We start from the raw sequence: 13,630 nt of genomic DNA, 5'->3' as shown, positions 1-13,630 counted from the left end.
AGACTGTGAATGGACTGCCTAGTTTCAAAATCTTGTGAACTAAGTTGTTGAGAACTCTGTGCCAGACCAATTACCCGCCCAACTGAATGGAGAAGTCAAGTCAAATGATGCCACCAAAAAATTTAATGTCATTTTTGTGACATCATTAAAACACATTTGTACTACTAAGTGGACCAGTTTAATTCCGTGCTTAATGCAATAAAATGGTTCATAATGACGAATTTCAGTTCAAATCCCATTTCATTGTCCAGAGGTAGGCTAGTAAGAAAGACAGTAAATGGAGTTAATTGTGATTACTTCTTATCAGCCGTTATGTTGCTACACTAGTACCTTATGCTCCAAACCATTTTATATATAGGATGCGTGTGCACATTTGATGAGGATGGTCAATTAAGTTTGACTGGTTGCACTCCTCCATAAACACAGGATTGAGTTTTTTTAAAAAGTGTCTAGTTTGGTGGGTGGGTGAAAAGATGCAGTCTCTGTTTAAAAGCTCTAATATTGGCTTTGATTTTAACTAAACCATTGCCATGGCAACAATTTAGGTTGTGCTATTCTGTTGCCAATGCAGCATTTTCTTTGTTGCTGCCCCTAAGGGATAATAGTGTCTTTTTTTAAAAATTGCAATCTTTAAAAGGGTACAAATGGCTATCCTGCTTCCCACTCCCCCTTCCAAACCAGGCCACTTATCTGCAGCCAATCAGATCTCAGGTTTGCTCCAATGCTGCTGGAAAATATGCAACAGACTAATTACACTTTTTAACACTTCTTGCATAGCTGATTACGCGACAACTCACTGTTCCAAGGGATTTAACTTATGTTCCAGAGCAGACCAGGTAGAATCACAGAAAGATTACAGAAAGAGGCCACTTGGCCCATCGTGTCAGCACCAGTCAAAAATCGAGCCACCCAGTCTAATCCCACCTTCCAGCATTTGGTCCGTAGCCCTGCAGGATACGACACTTGAGGTGCATATCCAGACACCTATTAAATGAGTTGAGGGCTTTACCCCAATTATCCTTTCAGGCAGCGAGTTTCAGACCTCCACCACCCTCTGGGTGAAAAAAATGTTTCCTCATCTCCCCTCTCATCTTTCTACCAATCACTTTAAATCTATGCCCCCTAGTCACTGACCCCTCTGCTAATGTAAATAGGCCCTTCACATGCACGATATCCAGGCCGCGCTCAGTTTTGTACATGTCAATCAGATCACCCCTCAGCCTTCTCTGTTCCAAGAAGAACAACCCCAGTTTATCCAACCTTTCCTCGTAGCTGCATTTTTCCAGTCCCGGCAACATTCTCATAAGTCACCTCTTCATCCTTTCTAGTGCAATTACATCCTTTCTGTAATGAGATGACCAGAACTGCGCACAGTACTCAAGGTGTGGCCTTACCAATGATTTATACAGTACTAGCATAACCTCCCTGCTCTTATATTCTATATCTTGACTAATAGAGGATTCTATATGCCTTCTAAACCACCTTATCGACCTGTCCTGCTATCTTCAGGGACCTGTGGGCATTCACTCCAAGGTCCTGCACTTTGTCTAAGCCTCTCCGTATTCTCCCATTAATTGTGTATTCCTTAGCCTTGTTTGACCTCCCCAAATGCATCACCTCACTTCTCCAGGTTGAATTCCATTTGCCACTTTTCTGCCCACCTGACCAGTCCATCGATATCTTCCTGCAGTCTACAGCTCGTTACCTACCACACGGCCAATCTTTGTGTCGTCTGCATTCTTGATCATGCCACTTACATGTACGTCCAAATCGTTAATAAATTCCTTGGCCTCCTTGTCTCGAGAGACAATGGCTAAGCGCCTAGGGGTGGTCAGTGGTTTCTGGAGCAGTGCCTGAAGTGGCTATAAAGGCCAATTCTAGAGTGACAGGCTCTTCCACAGGCGCTGCAGATAAAATTGTTTGTCGGGGCTGTTACACAGTTGGTTCTGTCCTTGCTCTTCTGTCTTTTTTCCTGCCAACAGCTAAGTCTCTTTGACCCGCCACTCTTTAGCCCTGCCTTTATGGCTGTCCGCCAGCTCTGGCGATCACTGGCAATTGACTCCCACGACTTGTGGTCAATGTCACAGGACTTCATGTCGTGTTTGCAGACGTCTTTAAAGCGGAGACATGGACGGCCGGTGGGTCTGATACCAGTGACGAGCTCGCTGTACAATGTGTCCTTGGGGGGCCCTTGGGAGTAGGCCATTCAACCCCTCGACGCTGTCCCGCCATTCAATGAGATCATGGCTGATCTGCGGCCTAACTCCATATACCTGCCTTTGGCCCATATCCCTTAATATCTTTGCTTAACAAAAATCTATCTATCTCAGATTTAAAATTAACAACTGTTCTAGCTTCAACTGCTGTTTGTAGGAGAGTTCCAAATCTCTTTGCATGAAGCAGTGCTTCCTAACATCTCTCCTGAACGGTCTGTTCCTAATTTTTAGACTATGCCCCCTAGTTTTAGAATCTCCAACCAGTGGAAATCGTTTATCTAGCCCGTCTTTTCCTGTTACTATTTTGAAGACTTTGATCAGATCACCCCTTAACCTTCTAAATTCTAGCGAAAACAGGCCTAATTTGTGTAATCTCTCCTCGTAACTTAACCCCTGTAGTCCAGGTATCATTCTTGTAAACCTACGTTGCACTCCCTCCAAGGCCAATATATCCTTCCTAAGGTGTGGTGCCCAGATCTGCTCACATTATTCCAAGTGGGGTCTAACCAGGGTTTTGTACCGCTGCAGCATAACCTCTGTATCTTTATACTCCAATCCTCGAGATATAAAGGCTAGCATTCCATTAGCCTTTTTGATTATTTTCTGCACTTGCTCGTGGCATTTTAAAGATCTATGCACTTGAACCCCCAAGTCTCTGGACATCCACTGTACTTAACCTCTTCCCATTTAGAAAGTACCCTGCTCTATCCTTTTTTGGTCCAAAATGGATAATCTCACACTTGCCCGCATTGAAATCCATCTGCCACAGTTTTGCCCACTCACCTAGTTCTTCAATATCTCTTTGCAATTTTATGCTATCATCTAGACTGTCTACAATGCTGCCTAACTTTGTATCATCAGCAAATTTGGATATATGACTTACTATGCCATCATCCAAGTCATTAATGAATAATGTGAATAATTGAGGCCCTTGTGGGACACCTCTAGTCACATCCTGCCAATCGGAATACTTACCCATTATCCCCACTCTCTGTCGCCTACCACTCAACCAACTTTCTAACCATGTCAATAATTTGCCCTCACCTCCATGGGCTTCTCCCTTAGTTAACAGTCTCTTATGTGGGACTTTATCAAATGCCTTCTGGAAGTCCATATAAATAACATCCATAGACACTCCCCTGTCCATTACCTTAGTCACCTCTTCAAAAAATTCAATGAGATTTGTGCAGGCCTCGCTGCCGTCGAGCAAGGTACTGAGGACACAGACTTGAAACACTCGGGCTTTTGTGTTCTGTGTCAGTACGCCATTTTCCCACACCCTCTTGGCCAGTCTGGACATAGCAGTGGACGCCTCTCCCATGTGCTTGTTGATTTCTGCATCGAGAGACAGGTTACTGGTGATAGTTGAGCCGAGGTAGGTGAACTCTTGAACCACTTCCAGAGCGTGATCATCGATATTGATGGATGGAGCATTTCTGACGTCCTGTCTCATGATGTTTGTTTTCTTGAGGCTGATGGTTAGGCCAAATTCATTGCAGGCAGCCGCAATCCTGTCGATGAGTCTCTGCAGACACTCTTCTGTGTGGGATGTAAATGCAGCATCGTCAGCAAAGAGGAGTTCCCTGATGAGGACTTTCTATACTTTGGTCTTCGCTCTAAGAAGGGCAAGGTTGAACAACCTGCCATCTGATCTTGTGTGGAGGAAAATTCCTTCTTCTGAAGACTTGAACACATGTGAGAGCAGCAGTGAGAAGATCCCAAACAGTGTAGGTGTGTTAACAAATCATTTATACCACAAAAAAAGGGGACCCAGTACTGAGCCCTGTGGAACGCACTGGATACAGCCTTCCAGACGCAAAAATACCCGTCCACAATTATCCTTTGTTTCCTGCCACTGAGTCAATTTTGTATCCACCGTGCGATATTTCCCTGGATCCCATGGGCTTTTTTTTAAAACCAGTCTGTCATGTGAGACCTTGTCAAAAACCTTGCTAAAATCCATGTAGACCACATCAACTGCACCACCCTACCCTCACCAATCTTGTTACTTCTTCAAAAAATTCGAGCAAGTTGGTCAGACAAATCTTCCCTTAACAAATCCATGCTATCCTTGATTAATCTGTGCCCTAAGTGACAGTTTATCCTGTGTCTCAGAATTGATTCCAATAATTTTCCCACTATTGAGGTTAGACTAATTATTTGGTCTGTCCCTCGCTCCCTTTTTAAACAGGTACAACGTTAGCAGTCCTCTAATCTTCCAGCACCATACCTGTATCCCATGGGGACTGGAAAATGATGGTCAAACCTTCCACTATTTACTCTCTAGCTTCTTTTAACAGCCTGGGGAACGTTTCATCTGGCCCTGATGATATTTCAACTTTCAAGGATGCTAATTGTTGTGTTTGTGCTGGGTTACTGGGTTTAGTTTGTAATATCTGATTTAATTCTGAGCAATGCAGATATCACACTGTGTTAAATAACCAACTGGTTTATTTAAGGCTCATTAACTATAAAGGCCTTACAGATAGGAGCACATGTCTTAACAGCAGCCTGTGTTTGACACAGATCCAAAATATCTCCTGGAAGCTTCCAGAAATCTCCCACAATTCCACTTCTGCTCACTAGCTCTATGCAGAGGTTTAAGCAATCAAACTGATTCATCAGACACTACACTGACCCCATTAATACTTCCTCTCTCCCTATGTTTATCACATCCAATACTTCTCACCCCTCTTCCTTAGCTGCAATATCTGCATCATCCCCCTCTTTTGTGAAGACAGATGCAAAGTATTCATTTACAATACCAACATGTGGGCCCTACTCTTTCCTTAGTTCTGCTCTTACTCTTAATGTATTGATAAATCATCTTTGGGTTCACCTTGATTTTGCTTGCTAATATTCTTTCATGCCCTTTCTTAGCTTTCCTAATTTCCTTTTTTATTTCACCTCTCCACTTTCTATACTTCTCTCAGCTTTCTGTAGTATTGAGTTCTCGGTGTCGGACATAAGCTTTCCTTTTCTGCCTTATCTGACCCTGTAAGCTCCTTGACATCCATGGGGTTCTAGATTTGGCCCTTTTTCTTTGGGGGAATATGTTTAGTCCGAACCCCTTGAATCTCCCCTTTGAATGCCTCCCACTGCTCTGACACTGATTTGCTTTCAAGTAGCTGTTTCCAGTCCACTTTCACTAAATTACTTCTCAGTTTAGTAAAATTGGCCTTGCCCCAATTGAGAACTCTAACTCCTGTTCTATCTCTGTCCTTTTCCATAATTATGTTAAAACTGACAATTATGATCACTACTACCAAAATGCTCTTTCATTGCTACTCCTTCCACCTGCCCATCTTCATTTCCTAAAACTAAGTCTAAAATTGCACCCTCTTGTTAGACTTGCTACATACTGGCCAAAAAAAGTTCTCCTGAATGCACCTCAAGAATTCTGCTCCCTCAATTCCTTTCACACTAATGCTATCCCAGTTAATATTGGGGTAGTTAATATCCCCGATAACTGCCCTATTGTTTTTGCACTTCTCAGATTTGTCTACATATCTGCTCTTTTATCTCCCTCTGACTGGTTGGGGTTTATAGAACACTCCCAGCAGTACGATTGCCCCTTTTTTGTTCATTAGCTCGATCCATATGACCTTATTTGATGAACCTTCCAACATATGATCCCTCCTCACAGCTGTAATTGTTTCTTTGACCAAAATTGCCACTCCCCCTCCCTTCTTATCCCCCTCCCTAAATTCACAGAAAATGGCTGATGCCTACCTTGCTCTTTAACATCTCTTCATAAAAATGAAATATGTTATCCAGTTTCTCTATATGAAGCACTTTTGTCAAACCAGAGAGACGTTGGTACATTTGAAACCTTCAGTTGGTTCATTCCTTTTTCTAAAAAGTATACCTCGTAAATATGCAATGCATTCTAAGCAGTGCAAAAAGTGGTACCGAAGGCAATCTTACTACAGCCACTTAAATAATCACCTGATTCTGTTACAGCAAAGTGGATGACTGTACCGTCCCAGTCACACTGTCCTGAACTAAACAAACCCAACAGAAATCAAATCATGTTTCAAAACCCTTTATGTGCAAAATAACAAAATGCAAGGGATTGAAGTAATAATTGTCATTAAGACCAGAGAACAGTTGACGTTCATGAACTACTTGTTGTGAGTTCTTGCAGTCTGAACCCTTGCCTGGAATGTGTTTTGGCATCTGCTGCAGTGCCAGGCATCTATTTGTGTGTGAAATTTTCACTGGCTTATGCCTTTTTTCTGTGTTGCACAGTAATGTGTAGTACATTAAAGTGTAGTTAATGAAAGATTTCCCCCTAATTTGAAATAAAAGTTCCTTCCAAATGAAGACTACAATTCCCAGAATGCCTTCTTCTCCAGCAGGAAGAACGTGATGACACGCTGAGAAGTTTGGAGCTGGTGAACTCAGCTCCGGCCGATCATGTAGCTGCAGCTTCGCAATTACTGAACAGCTTTTTGCAATTGCAAATCTTCCGCTGTTTGCAGCTTGCTTCCGAGTTGTGCAACCGGCCATTCCCTCTGCATAGCTTGCAGCTGCAAAAAAAAAAATCGCTCAGGATTCTCAGGTGGATCATAATTGGGAGCAGCAATCTTTTGCATCTTTGTTGCAAAGCTGAAAAGGCAAAGTCTTTTGTGATCCCCTCCCCCCTCCCAGCAGGGGAAAAAGAAAAAAAAATGTCGCTGTCAAAAGGAGGTAAGGTTTGCACAGATAATTTGAGCGATATTTTAGGTAGAATGCAAAAAGACCTGCGCTTAATGCAAAATGCAATAGTGCACCTTGAGCTTTGCAATGTCAATGCTAAGTTTCGAGGCTTGCAGAGCTGATTGCATTTCCTGTTTTAGCTGAACATACTGAATTTGCATTTTGCAGACAGAGGATCCTGAGGCTGGGTTTTGCTGTTCAGCTGGTCACTGACGTATTTACATTCCGATTACTGAGCTCAGGGTGCTTTTTTGCAAACAGATCGAGGTGCTAATATGTTATGTAAAGCAGTGCTCAAGTAGGGGGTGGGGGGTTAGCGTTTAAATGCGTTGCATTGATGAGCAGAGCTGAGCGCAACCATAATTTACATTGAGAGCGTTTCTTTTTAAACACGTATTAAATGTACGAACTTAGCAGAAACATGCAGTGCAGTTCCACAAAACAAAAAGTCCAATGCATGATTCACAAATACAAAACTAAAATTGCAAAAGTAATTTACTCAGTTGCAAAAAAGCGACCAGTACTTGCGTTTCAATAACGTTGTCGCATTATATTTGAAATACATAAAGCTATTAATAATGTCAAGTTCTAAATAGACCAAAAGTGGACCTTCATTGAATACAATAATATTAGAGATTAATTCGACACTTTCAACACCAAGCATGTATATTACATAGAGACAACCACATTTAACGAACAGGATCCTAATATTACTTCGGCACTTTCACATTTTCCAATCTGTGTGAATTGACCATTTATCGCCTACAGCCCACAAAGACTGGATGCATCTGTCGCCGCCTTTTGCATCTGTGAGATGAGACCAGCCCTGGTCGCTAGCGCTGGAACTCTATTGGTGGCCCATTCACAATACTAGCGTCCTGTCTCTGGAAACTCTTCACAGTGGCTAAAGCCTTTTGATCACGACTCACCTTTGACCATTTAAAAGCCACGCTTGCTCTACATGGAGTTACCTATATTAATAAACCGAGACTCTTTCCCACCCTCTTCCCTTTCCTTTCCTTTTAATATTTGCGCCTATCAGGGCTCAGGATGTCAGTGGTGGGAATGTAACGCTTTTCTGTTGTTTCTTTTAAGTGCTTTTAACAAACTTTAAGCTAGCAACAATAACAAGCACGGTAAAGCACCATGTCCCCAGCTCCAACATCGCAATTATATCCCATGCCCAGACTGCAACCAACTCCAGAAATCCCTTACAAGTGAGACTTAATGCCACATTTTCCCAGCTTCGTGTTTATGGGGTTTTTGTCTCAATTTTGTGAAACTACTGGAGGGATCAGGAGGATATATTTCCCATTTAGATACTTATTTTGGTATGTTATGTCCACGCCTCCTTTTGCCTGCACTCCACATTTCATAATTTCCCTATATGCCCCCAATTCTTCATGTGCGACTGAACCTATTGTACTGACATCTTACTTTGGACTTACCCCATCAAAAATTAATAAACTGAAATCCAGGTTTTACGGATTATCAGTTTTGGGAGAGGGATAGGAGTGATATTTCTTATTAGCAAAAGTGACATCGTTTTCAAAACTTTATGTATATAGATATTAAATTGTTTATCAAAATGATTAATTCTAATTTGTGCACTTGGCTGATCTGTAACAGGCAGTACTCAAACCGCCATCTTGCCCATTGCATTTAAATAGCGCCTTTCACTTCCACAGGATATTCCAATTCACTTCACAGCCAATTAAGTAATTTTGAAGTGTAGTCACTGTTGTAAAGTTGGAAAATAGATCAGCCAATTTGTGCACAGCAAGCTGCCATAAACAGCTATGGGATAAATGACCAGATAATCTGTTTTGGAATATTGGTTGAGGGATAAATCTTGCTCAGAGAACTTTTTAAAAAAATAAATATTTTTTTCTGAATTAGAAAAGTAGCAGTGTAATCTAGATCGTATTTTCTTCCAACCTGTCATTTGGAGTGACATCATTGAGCCTGATTTCCCCACTGGGAAATGTATCCAGGTGTTGTGCACATTCAGTGACCTTAGTAAGGTAGTTTCTGGAAATTAGTTCATTTTTTTTTGGTGATAGAATTGTGTTAATGCTTTTAATTATGCTATCAACATGTTAGAATAATTCAAGGCTTTATTAAAAAGTATGAAATGGGTAAAAGCATTATGATTGAGAAACATCTAAATGCCCATTTTTAAACACCATCAGTTTTTTCAACACTAAGTGTTCACCTTATCAGAGCTAAACCTTGACTATATGAGAGAGCCCAGTAGTATTAAGAAACTGAATGATATACTAAATTGTCTTTGGTGAATAGTAGTGATGATTGACATTAATTTAGCTTTCACAGAATCAGTAAAACCCCTGAGGAAGGCACTCGCACTTAGTGTTTAATATAAAATAATTACAAACCGCTCATGTTAATTATAATTTTTTCACACTGTCTTTGAAGGAGTCCTAATGATAAGTCTCGTACAGTTCCTGGAAACAATTATTTGATACATTTATTTTCTCTGTTGAGTACAGGGCAATTTTTACCTCAAAGTGAGCTGATTCATGCATCAAAACTGAAATATTTTCTACATGCATTTTTAGATTGTAGGTTCTTTGCCCCATGCAGTACTATGTAAATTTTCTTAAAGGAATATAGTCCCAGGAACATGCTTTGTTACATAATTTACAACTGTGCCTTATGAAATGATCTAAATCTTGCAGTTTCATTAGTTGGATGTTATTTCTATAAATGCTGAGTTGAGTGCTAAAATCCTTCAGGAAAAAATCCTGTTGAAGTAAGTTGTTGATAATGGGCTATGCTGTTTGCATCCGTGATTACGGAATATGCAACTTCATGGTTAATGGTTGTTGTAGGAGCTGTTGTTCCCGTGATAGCCCCCTTCAGATGGTAGTGCTCCTTTCATTACACTTATTCATATACTGGCATTACACATGCAGGTCTTTACATTTTTTTTTTAAAAGCCCAAGGAATTTCTATAAGGAGCTGTCACGTCTAAATATTATGTCTATGCACTTGGGTATGATAATGGAGTCTTTGGAAAGTTTTGAGATTGGTTAGCATTAGACTAATAGCCAGAAAAGTTTCTAAACTTGTTGGTAATTAAGTTTGCTCAAAATATAGCAGCCCATGCCTGTTATGTTTTGTAATGAATGAAACATAAAATTGATGATGAAAATGCCACCATTTTTGTGCCTGTTTTAAATTTCAGTTTCAAATTGTCAGTAAAGAATGACCAAAAATGCATATGTTGGGGCTTTGGCATAAGGTTAAGCTGAGGTGCTCGTTATTGCCTTTGAATATTGGATTTCTTGGATTATATGTGAAAAGATACCATTTAGTGGCACTGTATAAGAAAGAATTAAACGCAGGTGACTACAGTTTACGCAAGAAAAGGTGGCCAGATGGAATATTTGGAATTTGAATTGAATGCTCAGACCTCATATAATGAAGGTTTTCCAGCACGCTGGCCCACCACAATGTTGCTATTCTCTCTCCAGTGACCTAATGCCGTGCAGTGATTAGTTTTGATTGTGCAGTCTTTTATTTTTTTTTAAAAAAAAGGTTCCAATAAGTACTGTCTAATGGTATTTTTGAGTAGAAACTCTGGGCCTTTTTCCCTTTTTTTTTTTAACAAAAATGGAATTATAAAACAATATGAAGAAACCTTTCAACTCACTGCTCTATATCCAATCTCAAACCAAGTAAAAGTATAATATGCACAGGCCTGGTGTAAAATAAAATGCTTACAAATGAACTAGTGTTTTCCTTATGTTTTCCCACACAAGCAGAAATTAAATCAAAATGAGAAGTAATTTTACATGCATAATATCGGAGAAGTGATGATGTCGATTAGAATCACAATTACTGTAATGTTTAACATTCCATTTGGAATGTTTTAAAATGGACACTAGGTTGTCCCATACTAACTTGATTTAACCATCAAATTAGCAAAAATTTTCATGCAGAAGTAGATCATTGTTTCATCTAACCTTTGCATTCATCTTACTACAAAATCTAGTCATTATGAATTGTATTAGTTGTAATTTGTGTAGTTCCTTTTTGAGTCCTGTCATGGTTTCTTCCTCTGCCTGCCTCACTGGTTCGCATGTTCTATATGTTTATCACCCTTGCACTGGAAAAACTTTGCTTGACTTTGTTTCAAATTAAGTGAAGAAGAAAATGACAATGAGCCTTTGTGCTTTAATTTTTGTAAATCTACGTTGTTGGAGCAATTAATAATCTGAAATATTTTAATTAAATTATTATTACACGATGAGCTGCACCACATCCCTGTCACATTAGCTCAATCAAGATTTCTCTATAAATGCATTTCTCCTATTGAAATTCTTTTAATGAAGATTTTCATGTGTGTCAGAATGAATATTGAGAAGGAAATCTGAAATTTTTAGGAGGATGCGTTACAATGAGCTTTACATTTTCTCAATTTTTTTAATTGAATCGACTTAAAAGACTGAGCTTGAGGCATGTTGTAGAATTGAACAAAACAACACAAAGACCACAGAAATATTTAAAAGCCCATTAAAGTGACAGCTAAATAAATCTTTGCATTCATTTACTTCTTGATCTTTCTGTTTATTAAGTCCACTCCTAATGAAATGTGTTAGTTAGTTGGTTGAATTTTATGTAGCAGTTGCAGTACTTTTACAAAAGTTTATTGCAGTATTGAAACCATTCCCAGCCATGACAGGTGGGGGTGGGGGGGAACATGAAATTTGAAGATTCCCCATTTAAACTGAGACTATAAGATGAAGTGTGCATTGTCATATGACTGCCATCATACTTGCCTGTTTATATAAAACTATACTTCATTTTTTTTCTTTTTTCTTACCTCAACCTGCAAGCAGCAATTCCAGCTAGAATGTGGTCATGTGACTAGCTTCAGAATGTTAACTGAATACCCATCCTTCACTTTGAATCTGGAGAGAGAGTTCTATCACTGCCACACCTGATTCTGTTCTTGTCTGATGTTCACACTGGCACACTTCCAGCTGTGGATTTTGGCAACCAGGAGTAGGAATTCAGTTTTTCCAAGCCCAGAGATGCAGAGCTCAAAGATAGAGCTCCCTTCTATACCCTCTCTTTCCCCCCGCCACCTTACCCCAGCGTCTCAGCACCAAACTCCCAACCATTGCCAAAATTAAGATTGGATAACTCATCACAGACAGGGAATTGCATCTGGTAGGTTTCTGATACATGGCTTAGTCGTGCACTTGCTCTTTAAGTCAAAAAGTAGAACTTTTTAATAAAAAAACAGAGACCTAAAATATTTGTTAAAATTTGTACCATTAACCCGCTATGATGCCCAATGCAAATATTAGCGGAAATTTCAGAGTAAGCTGTTCTATTAAGCCTGCCTGAATAATCACAGTGATTTCGACTTATGACTCCTTTCACTTATAGAAATAGTCTCTAACTTACTCGGACTTCGTTTTTAAATTGGTAGCTTGATGGACAAAGAATACCTCCTTGTAGCTCCGGTCCCACCGAGACTACTTACAATATCTCACAATTTACAAAAATAGGAGCTTAATTGTAATTGGTCATTGACTTAATCAATAGTATGTTTGACCTGTTCACACATTTAAATATAGATTCCATCTACTGTAAGGAAATTAGGGTTCCTTTTCCAGAATTTCTCATTTTAACTAAAACCTGCAGTTTGTTTTTTGATTTCCTAACTCATTTCTGTTGGGCTGTATTCCCATAATGTTTGCCACTCAACCTGTCCTTTCCCTGTTTGGAGGATGGGATGGTTCAGACTGTGTGTATCTTCTTGCTCATGTCTGTTGTTGGTCCATGGAAAGTCTCTTGAGTGATGTGGGCAGAGGGCCTTCTTGAGCCAGTTTTTGGCCTTCCCCATGGTATCTCAGCCAAGACTTGGGAAGTTAGCTATCTTGGGGGAAGCATTGTGTGAAAATAAATATTACGTTGGAATCCAACACTGTAAATAAGAGCTGTAACTAGCAGAATGCACTCTCTGTTTTAAGTGAAATTTCACTGGAGGAGCCCTAAATTATCTGAGTCATAGAGTTTTACAGCACAGAAACAGGCCCAACGCGCCTGTGCTGACCATCAAGCACCCGCCCTAACTAATCCCATTTCCCCGCACTTGGCCTGTAGCCTTGTATGTTGTGGTGTTTCAAGTGCTCATCTAAATATTTCTTGAATGTCGTGAGTGTTCCTGCCTCTACCACCCCTTCAGGCTGTGTGTTCCAGATTCCAACCACCCTCTGGATGAAAAGATTCCTCCTTAACTCCCCACTAAATCTCCTGCCCCTTGCCTTAAATCTATGCCCCCTGGTTATTGACCCCTCTGCTAAGGGAAGAAGTTTCTTCCTATCAATGCCCCTCATAATTTTGTATACGTCAATCAGGTCCCCCCTCAGCCTTCTCCGCTCCAAGGAAAACAACCCGAGCCTATCTAGTCTGTCTTCATAACTGAAATGCTGCAGCCCAGGCAACATCCTGGTGAATCTCCTCTGCATCCTCTCCATCCTCTCCATTGCAATCACATCCTTCCTATAGTGTGGTGACCAGAACTGTACACAGTACTCCAACTGTGGCCTAACCAGCGTTTTATACAGCTCTATCATAACCTCCCTGCTCTTCTAATCTAATCAGCCGAAGCATAGAATATATTAGAGATACAGCACTGAAACAGGCCCTTCGGCCCACCGAGTCTGTGCCGACCA

At 40.3% G+C, this 13,630-nt stretch overlaps 1 protein-coding gene across 4 annotated transcripts in view; it reads left to right on the top strand.

Annotated features, from left to right (window-relative positions):
* The first annotated feature begins 6,591 nt into the window (after nt 1–6,591).
* map2k6 (mitogen-activated protein kinase kinase 6) overlaps nt 6,592–13,630 on the top strand; it is a 193,665-nt gene continuing 186,626 nt past the window's right edge. For all 4 annotated transcript variants that reach the window (XM_068058336.1, XM_068058338.1, XM_068058334.1 and 1 more), the window contains exon 1: nt 6,592–6,913. In XM_068058336.1, the coding sequence (XP_067914437.1) occupies nt 6,890–6,913 (24 nt within the window). In that variant the 5' untranslated portion in view covers nt 6,592–6,889. The remainder of the gene's footprint in view (nt 6,914–13,630) is intronic.

The sequence above is a fragment of the Heterodontus francisci genome, chromosome 26 (assembly GCF_036365525.1).
Source record: "Heterodontus francisci isolate sHetFra1 chromosome 26, sHetFra1.hap1, whole genome shotgun sequence".
In the NCBI taxonomy this organism is placed as follows: Eukaryota; Metazoa; Chordata; class Chondrichthyes; order Heterodontiformes; family Heterodontidae; genus Heterodontus; species Heterodontus francisci.
Note: the sequence above shows the minus strand (reverse complement) of the source record. Positions and strands in the feature narration are given on the sequence as shown.